At 39.9% G+C, this 24,314-nt stretch overlaps 1 protein-coding gene across 5 annotated transcripts in view; it reads left to right on the forward strand.

The window, feature by feature from the left end:
- cntn4 (contactin 4) overlaps positions 1 to 24,314 on the forward strand; it is a 277,378-nt gene that overhangs the window by 241,539 nt on the left and 11,525 nt on the right. For 4 of the 5 annotated variants that reach the window (XM_078947538.1, XM_078947537.1, XM_023955099.2 and 1 more), the window contains 6 exons: positions 3,624 to 3,751; positions 17,328 to 17,503; positions 19,594 to 19,714; positions 20,887 to 21,045; positions 21,983 to 22,132; positions 22,600 to 22,670. In XM_078947538.1, coding sequence (XP_078803664.1) covers positions 3,624 to 3,751; positions 17,328 to 17,503; positions 19,594 to 19,714; positions 20,887 to 21,045; positions 21,983 to 22,132; positions 22,600 to 22,670 — 805 coding nt within the window. The remainder of the gene's footprint in view (positions 1 to 3,623; positions 3,752 to 17,327; positions 17,504 to 19,593; positions 19,715 to 20,886; positions 21,046 to 21,982; positions 22,133 to 22,599; positions 22,671 to 24,314) is intronic. The other variant, XM_023955100.2, reaches the window with a different exon arrangement.

The following is a 24,314-nucleotide window of genomic DNA, read 5'->3' on the forward strand; positions in this document are numbered from 1 at the left end:
TCTGCAGTTTTAAAGGCCCACATTGAACTATCTGCAATTCTGGTTATTTTTGGATTCAAACCATGAGAACTCATCGGGGAAAACCCCCTTACTGACTTTTCAACCCTCTTGGCCAGGCGGAGCATTCTCATGAGATAGAAGGACAAATCTCCGCCTACATTTAAACATTTGGGGAATGACCTTTTGCAATGTTTAGCTCTAGAACAGGTCAGATTCTCAGTTCAGGGCACTCATTTCAGATTTTCTAACACCTGGAAACCTTTTATCCATGTGATTAGAAACAAAGACTCTAATAGTATTGATGTCCAGTAAATGTTTTTACTGTGCACCTCAATATTATTCATTTATCTTTATTCCCCTATAATTATTATTATTGTTGTTGTCGTCTCATTTATTTTTCTTCTTTTCTACATTTTCTCTGCCACAGATTTGCATAATGATGTTTTTTGTATCTGAACAGCTCTTTGACAAACCGTCAACTGTTTAATTGTGAATTCTATGGCTGTCCTTTTTTATGTATTTTTATTTTCTTTACTGTAATAACCCGGTGCAGTCACAACGGGGGAGTGGGGGGTTGATAAGCCATTGTTGTCTTCTTGTTTTGTTTGTGTTTGTGGTGAGCTGCTGTAGGATAACAGTGCTTGATGGACAGAATAATTCAAATTTATCAGCATACACTTTGATGTCATTAAGCGTCCCACACTGCGGCGCCCGCCCCCACCCATGTAACTGATGGTCATTGGTGGCTACTCTGTATTCAGCAGTTTTCTCCCGGCCGGATAGAAACCGAAAAGCCTCCACTCAGCAGCACCATGTGGTTTTAGGGTCACACTTACCGTCTCTGCACTTTCGTGTCTCATCTACAAACAAGACCCATTGAAGCGCAGAGTAAAGTACGACGTCTCTCTGCATCAACCGCACAAGAATGTGTCGAGCTGAAACACATTTGTTCTTTTGCTTCTCTTTAACCCATCCAGCCTGTTTCAGGCACCCTGCTGGTATTCGATGGCTTTCTTTCTGTTAGCGCACAAACCCTTAGCAGCAGCACCACTTATAGGCATAATAGATGAAGGCTTCACAGCCTATTGTAAAACCTACCTACTTTAATGGTTTGCGGCGACTCTACTACATTAAGGCAGTCTTTATGATAAATGTCTGCACGGACTGCGCCAGGATCTATAGACATAAGAACAATCCAGAAAAACTTCTGTACATTTTCATTGGAGAAATCTAAATGGCATCCAAGTCTTTCTGCATAAAACAGTCAATTGTATTTATAGAGATTCTTTCAAGTGCAAAAAAGTGTGATTTGAAGACTCTACAACAGATTTGTTTTTATTATAATTTACTATTTAAATGTATTATTGTTTTAATCAAGTGCCATTTTTTTTCATTTAGTCTTCATATAGTCTTTTCCCTTTTTGCTAATTTGACTATCTCTTGAAGTAACATCATTTAGCATTTTGTATTAGTAACAGTTATCAGCTGTATTTTATTCATCTTAATTTTAACTTTTTTATCCATTTTTCTTTTCTTTTTCCTCATATTTTCTACTATTCTTTTAAAGTTAGTATTGTTTGCCATATTTTGTTATATTTTCATGTTTTCTTTCATTTAATCTTCACATTTATTTCACTGTTTTAACATTTCTAGCTCTTTGTGTTACATGTGCATTAAAGCTAGCATTGTTAGCTGTATTTCTTCATTATTTTTCCATTTAATCTTCAGATTTTCTGTGCGTTTTTGCTAATTTGACAGTGTTATCGCTACAAGAGAAATAATTTAGCTTTTTTTCTCAAATTAAAGCTAGCATTGTTAGCCATATCATTTTATATTTTCGCTCTTTTTTTTCCATATAAACTTCACACTTTTTTACACATTTTCTGCTAATCCAGCTCTTTATGTAGCATTTAGCGTTTTTGCTCTCTGGCTTCTTTAAGATGATTTAGCATATTAGGCACATGCTATATTTAAGAATATTTTAGTGAGCTCCATTTTCTAACACTTTGAAAAAGTGTGGTTAAATAAAGTTCTAAAAATATTTTGGCATCTGAAAGTTTTCTGTTTTTTTTTTAATTCATGTTGGATGGGATATTTTAAGAACAGATGACTGATTTATACATTATCTAGTAATATAATTAAAATGGAACAAAAGGAAACCTATTCATTGATTAATTTTGGGATTGTTAAGGTTATGCAGATATTGGCTAACAAGAAAGAAAATATGTGTATTTACATTTTTATACCTTCTGAAAACATTCAAATTTATTGATTATAATACAATTTCTACAATGATTTGAACAAGTAACAGTTTTAGGAGTCAAATTGTTGTTAATAAAGAAAAAAGCAGTATATCATATCTTTCTTTTTATGGTAATGTGCGCCTGCTGATATATCTGTGTAGTTTCATTCCTTTATTTTTTTTTTTAACTTTACCCAGAACAGCTAGTTTTAATAATTAAATTAGAGGTTTGTGAGTGTTTAGGAGCAAAGAAAAAAGCCTTTCCAAGAGCTGGAAGTGTTTGTGTAACCTGTATTATCGTGGTTCTTAGTAAAGAATTTACATTGAATCAGGATTTTCATCAACGGTTCCGGTTCGTGTGGATGTCGTGGCCTATCCTTCCTCTTTCTCATTTGTAACTGCTGTAAAAGAATTAACTGCTACTGATTTGCTTGACAAAAAATACAAATAAAAGTAAAAATCATGCGTCAGACCGCATTTGTAAAGGCCTCATCAGGCACCGGAGGAGCCTTCTTTTTGACTCAGTCAACTGTGTTCATAAGTGAAGAGAGTAATTTTTCCCGCTCCCCTCCCACAATCAGGCTGACGCCAGTTTATATTTACAGCCTGCAGAATCAGCAGAGCATTCAGATCATTAAAATTCACCGCGCTTTGATGAGGTTGTCCACCCTTGATTTCCCACAGTACCTTTGCATTCAAGGGCACAATTTCCATTTTTTGCATGTTATTTGGAAAATGTCAACTTTTGTTGAAGCCTTTCGACCTGTGGTTTTTTTTCTTTTTTTTTTTGAGGCACTTGTGGCCGTCGCATAAAGGGCAGACAGCCGCCTTTGTCCCACGTATCTGGAAGCCATGCGCTGAATTAATCAGGCCTGAAAGTACAATCCTATTTCTCATCTCTGTCATCTGAAAGAAGCACAACTTAATTAAAGACCCTGTGAAATGTTATTTGCTCTTTCTTTTTTATCTTTTTTTTTGGTAAATCCGCCTAGTGCTATACAGTTAAAGTCTTTGTAAGGGCTCCAAGAAGCATTGAATGGACATCGCTGCCTTGTTCCCCTTCGATGTAGAAACTCCAAACCTGCAGGAGGTCAAGAACATTTCACTTTTGTGCAGCTGAAGAGTTGGGTCAGTACTTTAACTATGGCCAAGGATTGGAAATTTAGAAGAAAAGTTTAATTATACTGTATGTACTGGAACAACATTTCCTAGATCAGTGTGAGAAACCTCTATTCCACTCTATTCTATTCTATATATTTGCAATACATTTTCAAAACGGTACCCAGAATGCATAGTTTTTGATGTGTCTTGTCATTTTATTTCATTGTTTCTTTTTTTCAGCAAAAAAAACATTCACCCTTTTTTTTCTTTCTACTTCTAGGATTGTCATTTTGGACAACGGTAGCCTTCGGATATGGAATGTCACCAAATCCGATGCGGGCCTTTACACGTGCGTGGCGAGAAACCAGTTTGGGATGGCGAGCAGCACAGGAAGCGTCACAGTCAAAGGTAGTGCCCGTTTCCTCTTTGTATTTGGTCCCTTTCAGCTTCCAAATAACTCTAATGGGATGTTTTAGAAGTAACGGGATCTGCCTTAAATGTGTAGCTCACGTAGGTTTTGGTGTGCTTCATTCTGAATTCTCAAATAATACATCACAGAAAAAACAATACATCGATACGGTCAACCTCTGATTGGAGGATCGCAGGTTCGGTCCCCGCCAGCCTGCCCATGTGTCAAAGGGGCATTAACACTTAACCTCACGTTGCTCCTGGCGGGTATAGTATTGGTACTACAGTTGGAAGAGGCTTGGTGTGAAATGTCAAAGCGGTGCAAATCTTGTGAATCCGATATATGAAAGACTTTGGTCTCCAAGAATTCCGGCTGGTCACAAACCGTGATTATTAATTTCTCCTCCCTGATCAATTTTAAAACAGTTAACATTTCCGTGAGTGATAACGGACGCCATCAGTACCCAGTCCCTTAATGGTCAGAGTTTGACCTGGTTGAACCTTCAATGCACGTTTTGTACTATGTGTAAATGTGTAAACAAAAAACAAAACATGTTTTTATAAAGTAGGGGTGTGTATCAGCAACAGTCTGGCGATATCAAAATGCGCGTATTGGGACACGCGTCCCACAATATTGTCCCAGAAAAACAAGTCCTTTTCATTTTTTCTTGAGTATTACTAAAAAACTCTACCTGAATATTAATACGTCTTCCATTGTAATAAAATTGTAAAATTCAGTTTATTTAATGATCACAATGTTAAGCGCTGCATCTGTTTATATAAGTTGCTTTTATCCAAACACATTCATAGTGATTTTATTTTGGTAAATTAAAAGATATAAAGGGAACAGTCAACATGGTCTGATTTCCACAAGAAAATATGTTCAAATATTTTTCCGGTATAAGAAAAAAAATAGAATGCATGTGCCTTAACCAATTATGTTTAAAAGTATGACTGGGGAAATAAAGTGCTGTTTATTTTCAAAATTGCTTATTGTAGCTTCCCCAGTATTTTGAAACGGTTCAGGTGCTTCAAAACTAAAGGAGAAAAAAAAAACATCAGTTCTTTTCCAGAAACAATAAAGTGAGCGGATGTGGCTAAGATGCTTTATTTACATGACAGTCTGCACAGCAGCTGCAGCTCCGTTTACTCACACGCTGCAGTAAACCAGTAACGCTCATCGCCATGACGTTGGCCGTTTTTCACAGCGTTGTACACATCACTCTGATCCATCAGGTCGCTGAACCAGAATCTATTGCGGTGAGGTTCTGCAGAACTTTGGCCCGCTTTGCTGACAGCATTTTCTCTGATGCTCCGTGCATTAGCCTCTGTGCAGCAGCACTGCTTCACTCGTTCCTCTCTGAGCCGCTAAAAAGCAGCGCAATCCGCGTTTCTGTATGATACTGGCAGCAACACGGCACAGAGTTTCGGTTCGGTACCCATCCTGAGTGAAAACTAAGTCTCACAACAGCAAAACAAGCTGCCTCCAGCTGAGGTCTCGTTGTTGTTTTGTGAGTGTAGATCTGCTCAAAGAGTCTCCGGGTGCTACCCTGCCAACTAGCGGTGGGAGGTTTAAGTGCAAAACAAAAAAAAGGACGCTCAGAAATAATTAAATAAACAGCATTTTGAATCGGTACAAATATCACCAAATGAACGATCGCGATATATTGCCGAAACGATTTTTTCCTACACTTGAACGGGCGTCGCCAGGGGCGATGCAGGTAACTTTAGGTAGCAGAGCTTCCGTCAGTGTGTGAATGTGTGTGTGTGTGTGCTTGAACGGGACTGTAAAGCGCTTTGGCCTTAAAGGGAGGAAGTAAAAGAGCGACAGAAGTTAGTGCTGTCATGTGATTCTTTTTTTTGTGCGATTATCTAATCATTTCAAGCTAACCTGATAATTGATGGAAAATGTATTCATTTATTTTTAAAAAGTGTTAATTTTTCTGCAATGAAATAGTCGCGAGTAATGGGATCATTTGATCCCTCTAAAAACAAGAAAGTGCTTATTTGTCTGTAATGCACAGATCCCAAGTGACATGATAATTTTACCCCTCTAACATAAGTATATACAATTTATCAATGCTTTTCAAAAATCTGTTGTTGTTTTTGGTCAGAAAGGTGCGTTTTGATTTTCCTGTGGTTTGTAAACAGAACATGCAGCCATTTCTGCTGAATTTACCCACTGATAAATATTTCTTCTCCTCTCCTAGGAGGGGGCAGTTGCAGTTTTCTGTTTGGATAGCAGCAGAAAGCCCCCCAGCCTTTCTCCGGCTCAGTCACTGCGGATGCTCGAGTCCCAGTGTTGGTAGATCATCTGGGATTGCGTTTCTGCTCTGGTGCTGGGACTCATCAGACCTCATTAAAAATGAATGTACGGCGGGTAGAACGCGGCGGCCTTATTCTGTGCACTCTTTGGTGGTTTTTCGTCCCCGTTTCCACGGGGGGGGGGTTCCCCGGAGAGATTTGCTGACATTCAGTGAACTGTCCCCTCCCTGCGACCCTCTTTATTTTTCACAGAGGTTGCACGGTTCACGTGTGTTATTGTTTTTTGTTTGGGAGCTGACCTTCCTCGTTGGCCGGCATGCGCTGATTCATAGAATTATTGATCTGCGGTATATTGGCCTCGGCGAGAAAAGTGCATGGCTTACGTTTCTAAAGGTTTTGTTGGGATTGAAATGACCTCCATTTTTCAGCAGGAATCTCTCCGTCTATTAACTTTGCATTCCTCAGCATAACCGCAGCGTTGTGGGTTCAGCTTGTAAACATGCAGCTCCCATTGATCGTTTTCTGCCGTCAAACCAACCCGTTTTTGGTGTTTTTAACATGTTCTTGTGGCATTTGTCTGACGACGGAGGACACATTTCAGGAAAATAAAACTTCAAATTGCATTTCTGAGTATTCCTTTACTCAAATTATTGTGACTCAGAAGCAGACAAAAAAATGTGGTGCGATAAAGATCGTATTTGTGATATACTACAAGCTCACTGCTCTGTTTCATTCTGTCGCACAGGTCTGGATTCAGCCAGACCCACTAAAGGGGTGCCGGTAGACTATCAGGGGGGTCTGCCAAGAAGTCTTGGCATTTCCCTCCAAGTATGGAGTGATATTTATGCCACTATAGGCCTGTTATCGAGAAATCAAGCTGTGCAATACGCATATTGCAAAAGTCTGCGAAAATTTCATCAAATGGTTAGCTTAAATGTGCTAAAACAATTTTATGGCAGCTTGAAGTATTTTATGGAGGAAATCAATCCATTTATGCTTTTGACCAATCACATTGAGTCCTTTTTGTTATATGTTCACCTCCTATGTAGACGAGGGTCATTTTGGAGTATAATTGAAGTGATGTTGACTCGTATTTAAATTAAACTGTTGCAGTGAAATGGAAATGATGGTTTTGTTTTATTTTTTTCTATTTGTTCATGTATCATAAGTTATGTCGTCATCACAATATGATCATTGAAACTGCAAATGGCGAGTTTTCCTCATATCATGCAGCCCTATGCCACTACCAGGAGAACTAAACTCACAGTTGAACTGAACAGTTTATTTGCCATTTAAGAAATTTTGATTTCAAAACTGCGACTTTTGGTCTCACTGTTGTGCCAAATCTATAACAAGATCCCATGGAAAACTATGCTCTCATCATGTCAGTTCATCTATCCATACATCCTCTGGTTTATTAGAGACAGTGGGGCAAAAAAGTATTTTATCAGCCAACAGTTGTGCAAGTTCTCCCTCTTAAAAGATGAGACTAAAAGACTAAATGAAAAAAATAATAATCCAGACAATCTGAATTTTAAAGAATGTTCATTTGTAAATTTTGGTAAATAAGTATTTGGTCTCCTCCAAACAAACAAACAATTTCTGGCTCTCACAGTCCTGTAGCTTTTCCTCTAAGAGGATCCTCTGTCCTCCACTTGTCACCTGAATTATTGGCACCTGTTTGAACTCTTATCTATGTATGAGACACCTGTCCACAGCCTCAAACAGCCACACTCCAAACTCCACTATGGCCAAGACTGAAGAGCTGTCTGATAGAGACAGCAGACACCAAACTCTAAAGACTGAATATAGGGATGCAGCTTGGTGTGCAGAAATCCACTGTGGGAGCAATTATTAGTAAATGGAAGACATGCAAGACCACTGATAATCTCCCACAACTGCGAGCTCTCCACAAGATCTCACCCTGTGAGGTCCAAATGATCACAAGAACAGTGAGCAAAAATCCCAGAATCACTCGGAGAGATCTAGAGAATGACCTGCAGAGAGCTGGGGCCAAAGTAACAGAGGCTACCATTAGTAACACACTACGCCGCCGGGGACTCAACTTCTGCAAAGCCAGACGTGTCCCCCTGCGGGCCCGTCTAAAGTTAGATAGAGAGCATTTGGATGATCCAGAAGAGGACTGAGAGAATGTCCTATGGTCAGATGAAACCAAAAGTAAGAACTACACTTATCGTTATTGTAGGAGAAAGAATGCTGAGTTGCATCCAAAGAACACCATCCCTACTGTAAAGCATGGGGGTGGAAGCATCATGCTTTGGGGCTGTTTTTTTATAGCACAGGGACCAGCACGACTGCTGTGTGTAAAGGAAAAAATGAATGGGACCATGTATCGTCAGATTTTGAGTGAAAACCTCCTTCCGTCACCAAGGGCATTGAAGATGAAACATGGCTGGGTCTTTCAACGTGATAACTATCCAAACACACTGCCCCCTGGGTAACGAAGGAGTGCCTTCATAAAAAGTATTTTGAGGTCTTGCCAGTTTCCAGATCTCAATCCCATAGAAAATCTTTGGAGGGAGTTGAAAGTCCGTGTTGCTCAGCAACATCACTGCTCTAGAGGAGATCTAAGTGGAGGAATGGGCCAAAATACCAGCAACAGTTTGTGAAAACCTTGTGAAGACTTGCAGAAAACGTTTGACTGCACAGGTTTTTACAATTTTGGCTAAAATAATAATAATTAAAAAAAAAAACACTGTGAGAACTTTGTAAAAAGATCAAAAGCTGATCAATGTGGGACTTTAAAACAACAGAGAAATGCTACAAAATGTGGCTGCAGATATTGTAGATTTTGCGTCCTAAAGATTTTTTTCTCTTTTGCTTTTCCTCGTGTGGTTCATGATTGCAGCTTTCGCAGCATCTCATTGTGAAGGCGACAATATGAAAAATGGATTTCGTCTGGCAAAAATATCATTTCTTTCTCCAATTATCCCACCACTTGCTATAAAAACTGGATTACATTTTTCATCCTTGCACACAAACGTTTGATTTAGCGCCCTAAAACACATTGATTTATCATTATTCTACACAGCTTTCTCCACATTAGGATTTTTTTTTTTTATATACCAGACAAGACATCCCATAATGGAATTTTAAATAAGTCAAGGCCCGGCGCTGTCTTCGGTAAACCGCTATCAAGCAGCGTTTCCGTCCTTGTGCTGAATTATAAAAGAGCTACGTCTTGATTATGAATTTGAGCAGCAGTCGGGAAGACCGTTTCTTTTTCCGAACGCGGAGAAATACGAGCAGTTTACCTAGCGGAAAGCTCCGACGGTGTGAAATGTGCTTGTATTTTCATAAATGCATGCGTCTGGCTGTCCCTGGCTCCTCTTTTTCATTTGTCACACACTGTGAAATGGAAAAAGATGGAGGAGAACCTCCCCCCCGGCCAAACTGTGGGCGCAGCTCGATGGCTTAGATGGGATTTTCTAATCAAGCTGTGAGGAGACACATCCATGCAAGCGTTCGGCTGCGTTTGGCGTCGTCTGCTCTCCCTGCTGCCGATCAACAAATGTTTCCATGTATGATCTCTCGCCTTCCTGTCACAATTGATACTGTTAGCAGAATGGGATGGCGGTCATTGATATGCGCCCGCTTTTATTGGGGACAGAAGACCTGCTTAGGGATGGGGAAATTTGGGCTGCCGTATCCACCCTTATGGGAGACAATGACTTTGCCGATGTGAGTCCTGATATAAAACCAAACAAGCACCTGTCGGAACGCATCGAAAAGCTCCTGTTGTGGATGAGCTGCTGAGCAAACAGCCGAGGGGCCGTGGAGGCAGATGAGTCCTGCTAATGTCCCAATTATTCCAACACTAGAAGGATATTAGCAGATTAATTGCGTTTAATTACAGGAGCCCCCCCTGAATTTTGATGACACTGGAGATTGGCTGTTATGCTGCTTTCACATGTGATGTGAACGTGGCAGATGTCACAGTATTCTGATAGGCCACTAACCGCAATTTCTTCTCCATGATCAGTTTTCAAACGGTTGGTTCTTCCGTGAAATAAATGGGACGTCACCTAAACGTCACTAATCCGAGTCCCTAGTCCAAGTTCAGCCTGGTTGAACTTACAATGCGCGTTCAGTAGCTGCACGTTTTGTAGGTAGAGCCCAAAAACACTTAAAATAGTGCATGAACACAAGAGTTTTGATCATGGACTTAGACTTGTCATTGTCATTGTACGATGTGGACGTAGCTTGATAGTTATAGAAGGGTATTTTTGGGTGTCCCTGAAAAACTGTATCTGATATTAAGCCAACAAATGCCAAAAACATGAGGGAAGAAAATGTATCCCAATCGTATCTGTGAACATTCCTTCATCTGGGATCTCATTTTGAGGCGTTTCACACAGTTGTGGCTGTTTCGTACATTTGGCGCATTTTCCACGTATGAAATTTCAGTCTTTGGTGATAACGTAATTCCTAAGTGTTTCTTGTGTTTGTCATTCATCGATGTGCACAGATGTCCGTCGAGGGTTTCAGTCTTACGGTGAATTCGGTTTTCAGCTGTTCAGAATTTTTGGTCGGTTGAGAATTACTCAGTTTACGGATATTTTAGGTAGTTTAAACTCAATTGTTATGTAAATATTTCTCTCTTCTGTGAGACGCCTACGCAAATTCGTGGCTTTCCACGACCGTTCCAAATGAAATTTTTACTCATGTACTAAAGATTCACAACTTATATGAACAGCGCACGTATCACATTCAAATTCTGACACACGAACCACTAATGAATTGGATATAAACGGCCCACTGATCGCGCACGGTTCATTTTCTACGTTGATTTCCCTCTTCTTTGCGTGGTGTATTCGTACTTCTTCCGTGGTTTTAAAGTGGTTCATTCGTGATACATCTATAAGGTTTTACGTTAAGACGACAACTTTTTTCAATTTTTCCACGTTTTTCAACTAACATATGTCGGATATGGATTACTCTCAAAATAGTTAGTTGCACTCTGTTGCCATGGTGTTGTGTTGGTAGAATTATAACTGGGTAGTGATATTAGTGACATCTTCAATATTGGTCTCCATGTTTAAGCTAGCAGTAAACAGAAGACTCCCAGTAATGGGGAGGGAAAAGGGAGGCGGGGCGAATTTCTGATGAACTCCCGCCGCTCTGCCGAAACTATGTCCTAGGAAATTAACACAGGATTTTGGACTTTGGCTAAAAGCGACACAATCATAATTAACAAACCACGGGAAACGCTTTGAAAATAGATCAGAGGATGATCTGAGTGGGACTTTCAGACTTAGGATATTTAGCAAACGATTACATGTTCAGCAGATGTTCACGGATCTTTGGCTTCTCTCAGAGACCCACCATGAGCTTCACAAATGAGGCTCTTTGTATTCACAGCGGGGACATGAAGCAGACACTCATTTCTCTGCTCAGGATGAAATTGGTAATCCTCTAACTTTACATCCAGTGCCAGTGAGCAGGTCAAATTTTTAATTTGCACTCAGTTTATGACCAATTGCCTTCAAACGGCGCCGCCTTCACGTCGGGGCAGAATGCGGACGATCCCCGAGGGGCTGCCGACAGCGGGGGTCACCGGATCGTTAAAAAATCCATTACGTTTTTAGAGGTTTTGTGTGTCTATATACTGACCCTCTCTGCGGGCTCGGCGTGGCAGGAGGAGCACGCCATGAGGGATAAACTCACGACCTCCCTCCAACACCAGTTGATTTACAGCGACTCCAGAGAAGCTGTTTCCAGGGAAACCTGAAACAAACGACAATCCTTGTCGAGACTCTTAGACGCGTTTCAAATATAAAGGAATTAGATTCCACTAATAATTTAGGCAGAAAGTTCCCTTGCAAATCTTGTAAGATCATTTTAATTATAAAATAGACACATTCATCTGGACTTGTAGCCCTCTTTATATCTTATGGGGTCCAGATGACATTGTTTTTTTTCTTGTTGAATAAAAAACTTTGAATCTCACCCCGTGTTTGGAAAAAAAGAACCCCCACAAGAGATTTCAGTATCTCAGAGTTTTGCTGTGTCACAGAGGCAGATTTTTTTTATTGATTTTTGAGCAGAACTAAGTCACAACAGCCCTTATGGGTGGATAATTTTTTTTAAATCCGTTAGTGAATAAACATCCTCACCGTAAAGTATGTCACTTGATTGTCATGCAGAACAGCCAATCAAATGACTCGGATTTTGGAGGCTAAAGAATTTTGATGAGCACTTCTCTAGTAGTCATGACACACTTTGTTTTTGCTTTATACGCCCTATGATCCGAGGCACTTCATAGTCCAAAAATACAGTTTGTATAAATAAACTCCTCCTGTCCCCAAAACTACATACCCCCCTATAGTGACGGCAAAATCTGCCACCCCAAAGACCCTCAGCTAAAAAAATCAGTAGATTAAATGTATAAAATAAAATGAAAGTAGTGAGGTAGATGTGTTTTGGCTCCTTTCAACATCAGCTGTTTGACAAACACAAACATTTAGCTTTATAGACAAGAATTAGCCGTCGAGGATCCCTTTGCCTTTGTAACCCTTCCCTCATGACCGTTTAAGGAACTGCATCCTCTGAAGGAAAGGATTTTTTGACATGTTTAGTTGCTTCAGCGTTGCCTGAAAGAGCTGAGCATGGAAGCATGTAGATGTAAGGATTTAGCCTCTACAGCGTCAACAGAGCTCCCAGCACGGCTTAGCATTCTTTGTTTGACAAAATAGGATTTCAAGGGTCACACAGCTTAGTGAGAGATACGACCCTACTCACTGCTGTTCTCGCTGCTGTTTGCTCCCGTTTGGCTTTTGGAGATGTAAGACAGGGGATCATCTGATGCTTTTACACTCTGGGGGAAGAAATGGACCTAAATGTCACGCCATTCAACGCAGAACTCCAGCGCCACGCTTTGCAATCGAGCTCTGTCATCTGTGCTGAATGGCAGCAAACCATGTGAAATTAATGCAATGTGAGATTCCTGACAGCCACATAGAAAAATAATGAGCAGCCATCTGTCAGTAATCACCAGCAGGCTGCTGCAGATGTGCTGCACGGAGCGGGAACGGTGTTTATCTGTGAAGTGATGGAGTAGACGAGGTTTTCCTCGCCGGTCAATAACGGCCCCGAGAACGCTTCGAATTGACCGGCAGAAAATAAAGGAGCGGAGCTCAGAAAAAAGAAAAAAAAAACGTTTGTATCTGGTTGATAGATTTTTTTTTTTTTGTTGATTAGAAAAAACGCGACGGTGATTTGGTTTCTGCTGGGAGTCGGCTGGCGCGATGACACCGAAGTGCTTTGTCACCAAGGTTACAGCCAGTGACCTGTTTGGAGGAAAAGTCTTCAACTCGCCGCCTGATTTACGACTTTTTTCTGAGATTTAAACCTTGATCCATCCTTGTGAGCGGAGTTGATGATCTACGTTGTACTCCGTCAGCTTCAGCTTGTCTTTGCAGCTAAAAACCTCTTTATGTTCCCCCTGTGGGAGATTGGAAGGTGTGACAAAACATAAAATGTTGTAGGAAGTAATTTCCTCAGGGGGCGTGTCAACAGTTTTTGGGAGAAGCTAAGAGTCAACATGGTAGGTCATTGTAAACCCCCACCTACTGTCCCTGAAAACTAAGTAAACCGACTAGTATAAAATGTTGCAGTTCCCAAAATGACCACTGGAGGCTGGTTCCAGAAGAAAGCAATTCCCCATTGATTCTCTTGACTGATTTCTTTTTTTGCATTGGACAGGTTTTATTATTACAAAAACAGGTTATGTATTTTCAGGTAACCAAGGTGTCAATTTGTATAAACCGTTCTTCTTTTTTTTTAAAGTGGAAAAGTTTGAGGGGGGGGGGGGGGGGGTAGAAGAAAAATAAAAAAGAGAGAGGGGGAGAAAGTGAGGGGATACAAGTGCCGAGTTCCTAATTTGAATAGGTTATGATTTTGATGATCTGCTGGAAAGACAAATGTTACATCCAAAAGTGAAATTCTGACACTAAGATAAGCGGAAGATATCTGTCCATGCACGTGCACGTGCGGGTGGAGCTACACATGCGTGCTGCCGAAGGGAAGCATGTGATCATAAGGGGAACCAGATCCTCCGCAGCCCTACCAGCCAGACCAGGAGAGAGGGGGAGACCCCTGGACCAGGAGCGCCCCCGGCGACGGGACACACGCAGCCTGAGCATCAAAACTAAACGGTCATGCAGCGTGGTTTTGAAAACGTCTGGGAATTTTCATTTAGTCTATTTTGTTTCTATTTGATTATAAATTCGTCACATTTTTCTGATTGGGAGTTGGGTCAACCCATGGGGGGGGCACTTAACCGGTTCACCCATTTTGAAAACAACAATGTGGACAGACTAATCTCTTTTCTGCACCCGAACAACTTCAGGCTTTCTTTTTACACTATGTAGAACTTTTTGTTGTAGAATTTATGTAGCTTATTTATTGTAGCTATGTAGAATTTTCACAAATCTTTGATCCCTAGCAGATCTTTGTCATTCATTGGCCAGCAGATCCATTTCAATTTCTTACGAATGTTTGAACTTTCACAATTTAAACAAGAGGGAAAAGTCTTTAAATATTCATTTCTGTCTTATAAAAGTGCAATAAGTGTGTAGTGAGGAAATTCACAGCTTTGACATATATTTAATTGCTGTAAAAAAAAAAAAAAAAAAATTCTTTTTTGAACGTAACTCGCGATAAACGAGAGAAGACTGTATAAAAAACAAATCCAGAGCTTTTTTACTATTATCGTTTCCTGCTGTACACATCACCATGTTGTCACTTTCAGAATAAAACTACTCCCCACTAGCATAGCTGTGCGTCGCTAGCTCATTCTGTTTAATGGGATTAACGATATTTAGGTGTCAAATAAAGATTCCCACTGCGAGACATCTGCACTGAGACAAACATTTTCTCTTTAAATTATGGCGTTTAAATGGATTTTGCTCCAACACTTTGGCCTTTCTTCTTCAGGAAGGCTTAATTGGTTCATAAATTATGAGTCATGAGATGACTAACCGACAGCCGTGAGTCATGTTTTAATTAACTTCCCGAAAACGAGGTTTCCAAGAGAAAATATTGCAGCTTAACCGTGCTTTACTTATTTATTTATTTACTATTTTTATCAACGGCGTGTAAATGTTTGCATTATTTCGGAAGTTACTTCCTGCAGCCCCAAATGCTGGCAGACCTTTTCACAATAAGACGTAAACAGAAATAAAGTAATTCGGCAAAAACGATTCCACATTTGCAGAGTTCCAATTTGAGTACAAATGTTAATAAAATAAAAGATAAAAAATATTGATATAGAATTAAACATTTACAAACCTGCGCTAGGGGATCAATGCAGGTCTCTTTGTCACTTAATCTGCCTAATTCACAAACAATTTTGGATTATTCCAAAATTTCCTCCTTTTTTTTGTTTTTTTCATGGAGCATCCTTAAAAAGATGGTAGTGTTGGTATCTTTAGTAAAAAACAAACAAAAAAACTTTTAACTGCACATTCCTTGAACAATAACAAAAAAGTCACAGAAATGTAAAGTTTTAAATTAACGTAAACTCAAATAAATACAAAAGTCATTCACTATTACTAAATCATTTGATTTAAAGCTCAACTTTAAATTATTACTTTAAGAATTTTTTGCAGTCAGTCAGAAGAAAACATAACATAATTGACTTCTAATGAACTTTTTTAGCAACCACCAAAGAACAAATGTGAGCTCACTTGCGCCCTCTACATTTGCAGCTGAGGTACTACCTGCCCCACCCTTTGTCTTTTCAGTGCAGCTTCCTGCCAAATGCTAACAATAATTAGAGAAATGAGAAATATATGAACAGTTGTATGAGAAATGCTAATGTATAATAATATCTACAAATAAAAACATATTTAAAATTAAAAAAAATGTCACTGAACAGCAAATACACCAAAAAAGAAGCAATTCTGGTGATGAAAATGATTTAAATGTGATTAGACTCATGCAGAACTTGCATTAATAAGGCAGATAAATAGAAAAAGGTATATTTTACTATTAGTATACATCCCATGATGGCAGGTGAGGATGACTTTAAAAAAGTTGATATATTTTGGTCAGAGATCATTGCAAAAAATGAATAAAAGGGCAGCTGGGAAAATAGCATTTGCAGTTTTAATCGTTTTTTAAATTTACGGTGCATTTTATCCTACAGCTGGATAGCCCTGATATAACTCGCCATATTAGGTGTTTATGTAGCCTAACTTGCTGCTTCAATCAATCACAAATAATGATAACTGGTGTTTAAAAACAGTAAATTTTAGAAAACCATGATTGTTCAGATATATCGCTTTTGGGTGAATCATCTAAACATTTCAAACTGTATGACCATTTGTATCATTTTGATAAATGCATTTCTGAGATCCCATTGCATTGGCATGATTACAATTTTGCTAAAAAAAAAACCATTCAACATAAGTTGGTCCATGTTTTCTGCCTTGTAGTTTATCAACATTCCACTAGGGGCAGTAGAAGGGCGTTTCCTGCTCCTGGCTGCCTCCATGAAATCTTAAAAACACTTTTAGCAGAAAAGATTTGAGCAATTTTCAAAACTAATGTGTGGATCAAATTTGATACAGTGGGTTTTTTTCCTGAACACCCTGTTTTTACATCTTAAACTAAATTTGTTGGGAGCAAAAACTGATCAAATCACCCAAAAGAACCATAGTTGATAATCTTTATGTCCCATAAAGAAAATTATGCAGAAAAATGTGTTGTGGATTTCATCAAAGGGTTAGAAAAAACATCTAAATTCCAAAAAGTAAAAAAAAAAATTGTTTTGGTCAATTTTTAATGTAGTGTGATGTACATTCTTTTTTCCAACATACATTATTCAAAGTTTCTCAGCCTTTATTGTTATTTATTTTCTTCCTGCCCGCCTTCATGAACCCCCCCCTGTAATGTTTGGTAAACCAGATGAAAAGTCAGCATTTTGGCTTAAAACGCTAACAGACAAACTCTAAATGAAGATGTTGAAATGCACTCTCAATGAAGACTGCTCTTTCTGCCTGAACCTCAAAACGGCAACCGAGCAATATCATAGCGCCCCCAAGAGGGAGCAACGTGCTGCACACTCTGAGAACCAAGTCAGGTTTTCTGCTCTCACCTAGTATTGATGAAGCTGCAGGTTTGCCAACAGAGAGGTGCTGTTTCTGCTGTGATGGTGAGCGCCGCACGCCGCACACGGAGAGACGAGCTGAGGCCAAAGCTGGCTCCAGGTTTTTTTTAAGCTGCATCCCTGCGTGTGATCAGGCCGCTTACAAAATCACCAAATGTGTTCAACCGTGTGTTTCAGAGGCGAGCGTCATCACCACCCAGCCCTCCACGCTGGACGCCACGGTGGGGGAGAGCGTGGTTCTGCCTTGCCAGGTGAGCCACGACCCGTCGCTGGAGCTGAAGTTCACCTGGTTCTTCAACGAGCAGCTCATCCACTTCGGGAGCCACGACGGGTTTTTCGAGAAAGTGGGCGGTGTAAGTCTAAAAAACTTTTCAGTCTTGTTAGTCTAGAAAAACCAAATGAGAGGCAACAACCTTTACAGTCTGGACTGCAAAGATGTTACCATTTCAATCATTTAAAACTGTTCACCAGCTTAGCTTCAAATTTACAATATTTAACATAAATCAAGTTAGAAACACCAATAAACTGACTTGAATAAGATTTTTCCTATTTTTTATTCCAGAAATGTGATGTGTTTGTAAGGAATGGTGGACAGACTCGACCTGATCTTTGCTGCTGCTTGACTGAACAGTTCGTTTGTCACCAAAGAAATCACTGGCAACAGCAACATATCCTACAGTCTTTGAACACAACACTTCATAGCTCCTTTTATCCAATTAACGTATTTTCAACGGATTCTGGCACAACTGCAGAACCTTTGACTTCAAAATAAAATAGATATGCATTTATCAGGGCTTACCTGGAGTCTTTACTCAAACTGCAGATTTATTGTGACAACAAACCCGAGCTGCATATGTGGCGACTGACTCTAATGTCACAAAGATGCTACTAATAAAGTTTTTAAAATGGCAGTATCACAAATGATTTTATGTTTAGAAATACTGTTTTTTAAAGGCCCACTCCAATGGAAATTGTGTTTTAGTGTTTTAACATGTTCTTATGGCATTTTTCTAACGATGTTATTTTTTTATTTATGTTATTTAGAAAATCTTTGTGTTGCCGCCCACAACTAAGATGCAAATTTCGAATGAACTCCTGCCGCTCTGTCCTAGAAAACAACACAGGTTGTTGGATTTTGGTTAAAAACGGCATCATCATAAATAAAACACCACCGGGAAAGCTTTTTAAATACATCAAAAGTTGATCGGTGTGGGGCGTTAAGTAACTTTGGCTCTGAAAACCAGAAATATTTCATTAAAAAAAAACTATGTCAACTTTATCCTCGTACAAGCCTGTCCGTAAAAATGTTATTCGTCAATAAACAGTCTGTGGCCTAAAAAAGACTGTGGACCCTAATATAGACAATCTGATTTCCTTGATGAGTATAACTGTGCATCATCAGCATAGAAGTAGATTTTTATTCATTACTACCTAATGAACTCAACTTGATAATAATGTATAAATAATGTATTAATTCAATGAATCAACGCCACTCTGACCTTATGGGAGCCCCTCACATCGAATATATTGATCCCCACAGTGATTGAAGTGACTTCAGGTTGCGAGCTGACTGAAGATTCATCGGTTCCTTTCACGTGGTACATAATACATCCCGTCGCATTGCAGAGGGACTCTTTGCATCAGGTGTATTATTTATGGATGGAAAATTGCTGCCTTCGGTTGATTTTGATACCAACTTTACATGGAGACTCGGCAACCGCTCGCTGCCAGTCGATGGATGCGTTAGAAAGCCTGCAGCTCATTACGCTCCACTTTGCCTCATGTTTTTAGAAAAGTGCATTTGGTCTTTTTTTTAGGACCTACAGGCATAACAAAGGTTTTCTGTTTTCAATATTGTTTTTCTCTTGAAACATAATTTCACGTTAAACTCTAATTATTGAATCAGAGTTGATCTTCACTTCCCACCATTTGTCTTCCATCCCTTCTAGAAAATCTTGGAGCGACCGTGCCTCAGCTTTCAGTTGAAAAGCCAACCTGCCCGGCTGGCCTCTGATGAAATGATAATGTGGGAGTGGAAGCTGCAATTACAGAGAGACTCTCTTAAGAGGAGAAAAGGCTCCCTTAAAGAAAAAAAAAACTATCAGGCCAGCCATTAAGCTGCTCCACACAACATCCCACAATCCCAATCAACCTATTAAAGCAAATGCGTGTCTGTAATTACAGGATTGGGGGGAAAAATAGAGTGGTTCTTTTCTGTTTTGTTTGGAACCTGGAGAAAAAGGCTGCATGCGGAATAATGTATTCATTTCCTTTTTTTTTTACTTTGAGCTGGCTCAGTTCCCATGAGCCATGAAATGTCAGCATTGTTCTTGAATGACAATAGCTTGGTGGTGGTGGTGGTGGTGGGGGGGGGGGGGGGTTGTGTTACCATGTTGCTCACGCAGGCCTGTGTCTTTGTGTGCATGACGGTGCTAAACGGCAGCAGCATTCGGCGGGGGACATTATGATACGAAATATCCAGCTGAAGCATGCTGGGAAGTACACGTGTGCCGTGCAGACCAAAGTGGACAGCATCTCCGTCGCCCTGGACCTGATCGTTAGAGGTGAGTTACATCGCTGTGGCTAAGACGGTTTTTGTACCCTCAACTCTGAATGTGTTGGTTTTGGTTTGTGCTGTTGCCTCATTTTTTGATAAAAGTTTCCCAACATGATCATAGACGTCCATCGTTGATGTTTGCGATGCTATGTTCACACCGCGGGCTCGGACAGGGGCGTTTGAGCGACCACTTCCAATCAAAAGTCTACGTTTACGCGCCTTTGTGGCTTCCATGTTCAAGACCCTCACGTTCACACGTCACTAGGAAATATTTTAGGTTAGTTTTCGGGCTTCACGCACAAAACGCGCTGCCATTGGACGCTAAAGTTAAACCTGTTGACCTTTGTCCAATCAGAGACGTGTGGGTAGCGTTTTTTTCAAAACACGGAAGTGCCATCTGTTTGAAAATCAATCATGAAGAAGGAGTTAATAGTTGTGTTTTCTGCCCGTCCAGATTTGTCTGACACCAAGTCTTTCATGACAGAATAGAGCTGTGAGAGAAAAAGCTTTGGAGGTTTAAAAGAAATAAACTTTAATACAGTTTTTGCAAACGCCAAATCGTTCAAACGCAATGCATTGTGGTCTACATTCGCCAATCTAGTAAGCATCAATACGCACTACGTTTTTCGCAGAGACTTTTGGGAAGTTTACAGGGTACTGGATTTTGGAATTTCAGTTTTGGACACCCCAAAAATTGGAACATCCTATACTGTATTAAGTAGTGAGTAGTGACAGAATTCAAAGTCAACCAAAAGTTTTCTATTTGAAGTGTTTTTTTGGTTGCTCTATAGGATTTTTTTTTTTGGGAAGCACGAGACTCAATGACTTAAAAGAATGTCTCTGTTGTTTTTCCCTTTAATAAATGTATACGTCTATTCTCTACTGATAATTCATATCACTTTTGGTGAAAAGTGTTAATGATTTTCTCTTTAAATGTTGCAAAAGTGATCATCAGCAAAGAATAGGATAATTTGGTTTGTTTTGTGCTCATTGATCTAACCTCACTAATGAAGAAATAGAAATGTTTGGCAAGCAGAAATATATTTCAGGAAATGTCCTGTCTACCGAAAGCTTCACACCAGCAAGCGTCTCTGCAGGTTCTGTATCCACTTCTTCACCTCCCTCCCTCTTTTCTTCATTTTTCTCCTCTCTTTGCTGTCTGGCCTTGCCATCCATCAGGTCCCCCGGCGCCCCCGACCCACATCCAAGTCGAAGAAATCACAGACACCACAGCCTCTCTGTCCTGGAGGCCCGGTCCCGATAATCACAGTCCAATTACAGCATACACCATCCAGGCCAGGACGCCGTTTTCTCTGGGGTGGCAGGCTGTCACCACGGGTGAGCTCTCTGGCCTCCCTCAGTCACACAAAGGGGGGCCGCTCTTCACTCCGCCTCCGGAATATTACAGATGTAATTTTTACACCAGAAACCGCCTGCCACACAGTAGCACCAGGATCATTGACTGCTATTTTATCCGGCTCCTGGGAGCTCTGAAACACAGGATGGCGTCCTGATGACGAAGCAGGTTGCCAAGGATGTAATTTGATCCTGTAGCTACACGGCTCGGGTTTTTTTTTTTTTCTTTTCTCCCCTCATCCTCTTTAACTGCACCCTTAGTATTCACGCTTTACTGCTATAATGCGCTTGCATCCACACTGTATACTTTGCTGTGGTGATATTTTTGTGAATTAGAAGCCCTTTTCCTGAACAGCAGGATCGTTTTTCTGGCTTCATTGACTTGCAGCAGCTGGGTCCTTGGTTCAAAACATAAAATGACTTTGTAGGCAAACGAAACTCCTAAAAACGAAGTTTCTGTCAGTTTGATGGAGTCCCCTTAGTCCTTCTCAGTTCAGTAACTTACCTGCTTTTGTTCATTGTGCGCTTTGGTAGGCTTATTTTTTGCAATATGGGGCGGACCGGAGTATAAGGTGCACCGTCAATGAATGTCCTATTTGGGAACGTTACCTTGTTTGTAATGTGTTTACTTGTTTGTAAAAAACAAAACAAAAAACCAGACATTTTGACAGAGCGCCGTGTACCTTTCAAAATCACTTCCACATCAATATGCACAATCAAAACTATTCCATATGGCGCTCCGGATTATGTTGTTTTTGTAAAAAAATTAAAGCTTTTAAGTGCGGCTTAGAGTACTGAAAACTACGGGACCTGCTTTGTACATTTTCCTGCATTGTGGCCTTGTTCTGGATCTTCTGAGCGATGGCCCGCACTCATGGATCGCTCAAACCTAAGGCGGCACTCTGTGTTTTCATGCCAGTTCCAGAGGTGGTGGGGGGCCGCCAGCTGACAGCCGTCGTAATAGACCTGAACCCTTGGGTGGAATACGAGTTTCGGGTTCTGGCGAGCAACAGAATTGGGACGGGCGAACCCAGCAAGCCTTCCAAACAAGCAAGAACAAAGAGTACCTGTACGTACCAGACTCCGCTATCCAAATGTCCAAGATTCAACAAACTGTTTTTCTGTAATCTTCTGCTGGAGGATTAGTTTAATAATAAATATATTAATAAAAGAAAATAAGATTTTGTCAGGAAATGTGTGCTGAGCAAATGGCCCAAAAACCTAAAAACAATAACACTTAAAAATGCTTGTTGGCTAATAGATGTGAAAATGATCAAACGTCAACATTATCTTGGCCAAACATTTTGTGGGTAAACACTTGGTCAATCCTTATTCAGACTAAAAAAAACTGTTTTCAAGGTTAAAGCCTTAGTCCTTTTAGCTCAGCGCTCTGACATTTCTGATGAGGTGCCGTAGATTTCTGTTTGTCATTGGGGGGAAAGAAGAAGAAGAAGAAGAAGCAGCAGCAGCAGCGGAGAAAGCGATGACATGTTTCTTCTGTGACCACGCTTCAGCTGATCTGTCTTCTTCCTGCAGCTCCGAAGGTCACACCAGCTAATGTGAGCGGAGGCGGAGGCAGTCGCTCCGAATTAGTCATCACATGGGAGGTAAGCAGGCTTCTGCTCAAGAACCCCCTCCCTCTTTTCACCAATCAAGAAGCCAGCCAGGCGTCATTACTTTTCTTGGGTTCGAGTCTCTGTTTCATTAATAACAAGTGAGCGGCTTAATGTATGGCATTTCATTTTTTAGGAAACAGGGAGGCAATAACGGCTGCTGTCACCCAGGGAAAAAGAAAAATGCTTTTGAGGTTTCAATAAGATAATTAAACTCAATGGTTCTGTCAGACTCAGCTTTTTTTGTTCTTTTTTTTTGTACAAGATTATTCGCCATTTTTTTCCTTTATGTCCTTTGCCCCCCCCACCCCCCCCACCCCCCCACACACACCTCCCTCTTCCTATTTATTCCTGTTTCTATCAACTGAGCTTCAAAAGCTTGTATTTTCAAGCCACTCAGAATCATCCGGCTGCCAAATGCTGATGTTTCAACACACTTCAGGCGTAATGGCCGCTTTACAAAGCTGACATTTGTCTGGTAAAATCTCCCTGAGAACTTTTCTTTTGTCACAAAAACACAGATGAAGAGTTTGTTTGTTTTTTTCTTGCGCAAAACACAAAAGTCTGTTTTTGACTGATAGCAAAGCTGGAGTCAACGCAGAAAACAAGAAGTGATAATTTAAAAAAAACAGAATCTAGGATGTAGCATGGATGCTTAGATTTAATATTTGCTAAACTTGTTACCAAAAAAGAGATTTTTAAAAACATTGAATTTAGATCAGATAAGGAAATAGTGTTATTTTATATTCTTTCTCTTTTCAAAGTACATAACTTTATGTTAAATGTCAACATGTTTCTTTTACTAAATGAATTCGCTTTTAGAACTTTGATTATTTTTAGATATTTAACGTAAACTTTTATTTCATGTCTGGAAATTTTTTAAATTATATTTGATCTATTAACTTCTATATTTTTTGCCAAGATATGCTTTTTGGATAACGCCCTCACTCCATCATTCTGCTTTAAAAACACTTTCATAAAATGTAATTTAGGCTTATGTGAACAAAAGAAACGTTTTAAAATTACGTACATAAATTTAAATTAGTACACTTAAATACACATTCAGAAAATTTTAACTTTTAATATTTCTTTTTATTTATATTTATTTTTTCTGCTAACTATTTTTTTTTAACAAAAAGTAGCTATAAAAGCCTATTTTTTCAGCTAATTTGCTTCTGCATGTTAGCAGCTTGTTTAGGATTTTTAGCTAATGTTAGCAAAACCTGCACATACACTGACCAAAAATATAAACACAAACTTTTGTTATTGCTCCCATTTTTTATGGTAAGAACTCAAAGATGTGAAACATTTTCCACATACACAAAATAACCAGTTTTCTGAAATATTGTTCACAAATCTGTCTAAATCTGTGATAGTGAGCACTTTTCCTTTGCCAAGACAATCCATCCCACCTCACAGGTGTGCCATATCAAGATGCTGATTAGACAGCATGAATATTGCACAGGTGTGCCTTAGACTGGCCACAAGAAAAGGCCACTCTGAAATCTTCAGTTTTGTTTTATTGAGGGGGTGAGTGAGGTCGAGACCTCGATGAGGACGACGAGCCTGCAGATGAGCTTCCCTGAGATGGTTTCTGACAGTTTGTGCAGAAATTCTGTGGTCATGCAAACCGATTGT

Source organism: Oryzias latipes, chromosome 5, assembly GCF_053564925.1.
Source record: "Oryzias latipes strain Hd-rR chromosome 5, Olatipes_Hd-rR_3.1".
NCBI lineage: Eukaryota > Metazoa > Chordata > Actinopteri > Beloniformes > Adrianichthyidae > Oryzias > Oryzias latipes.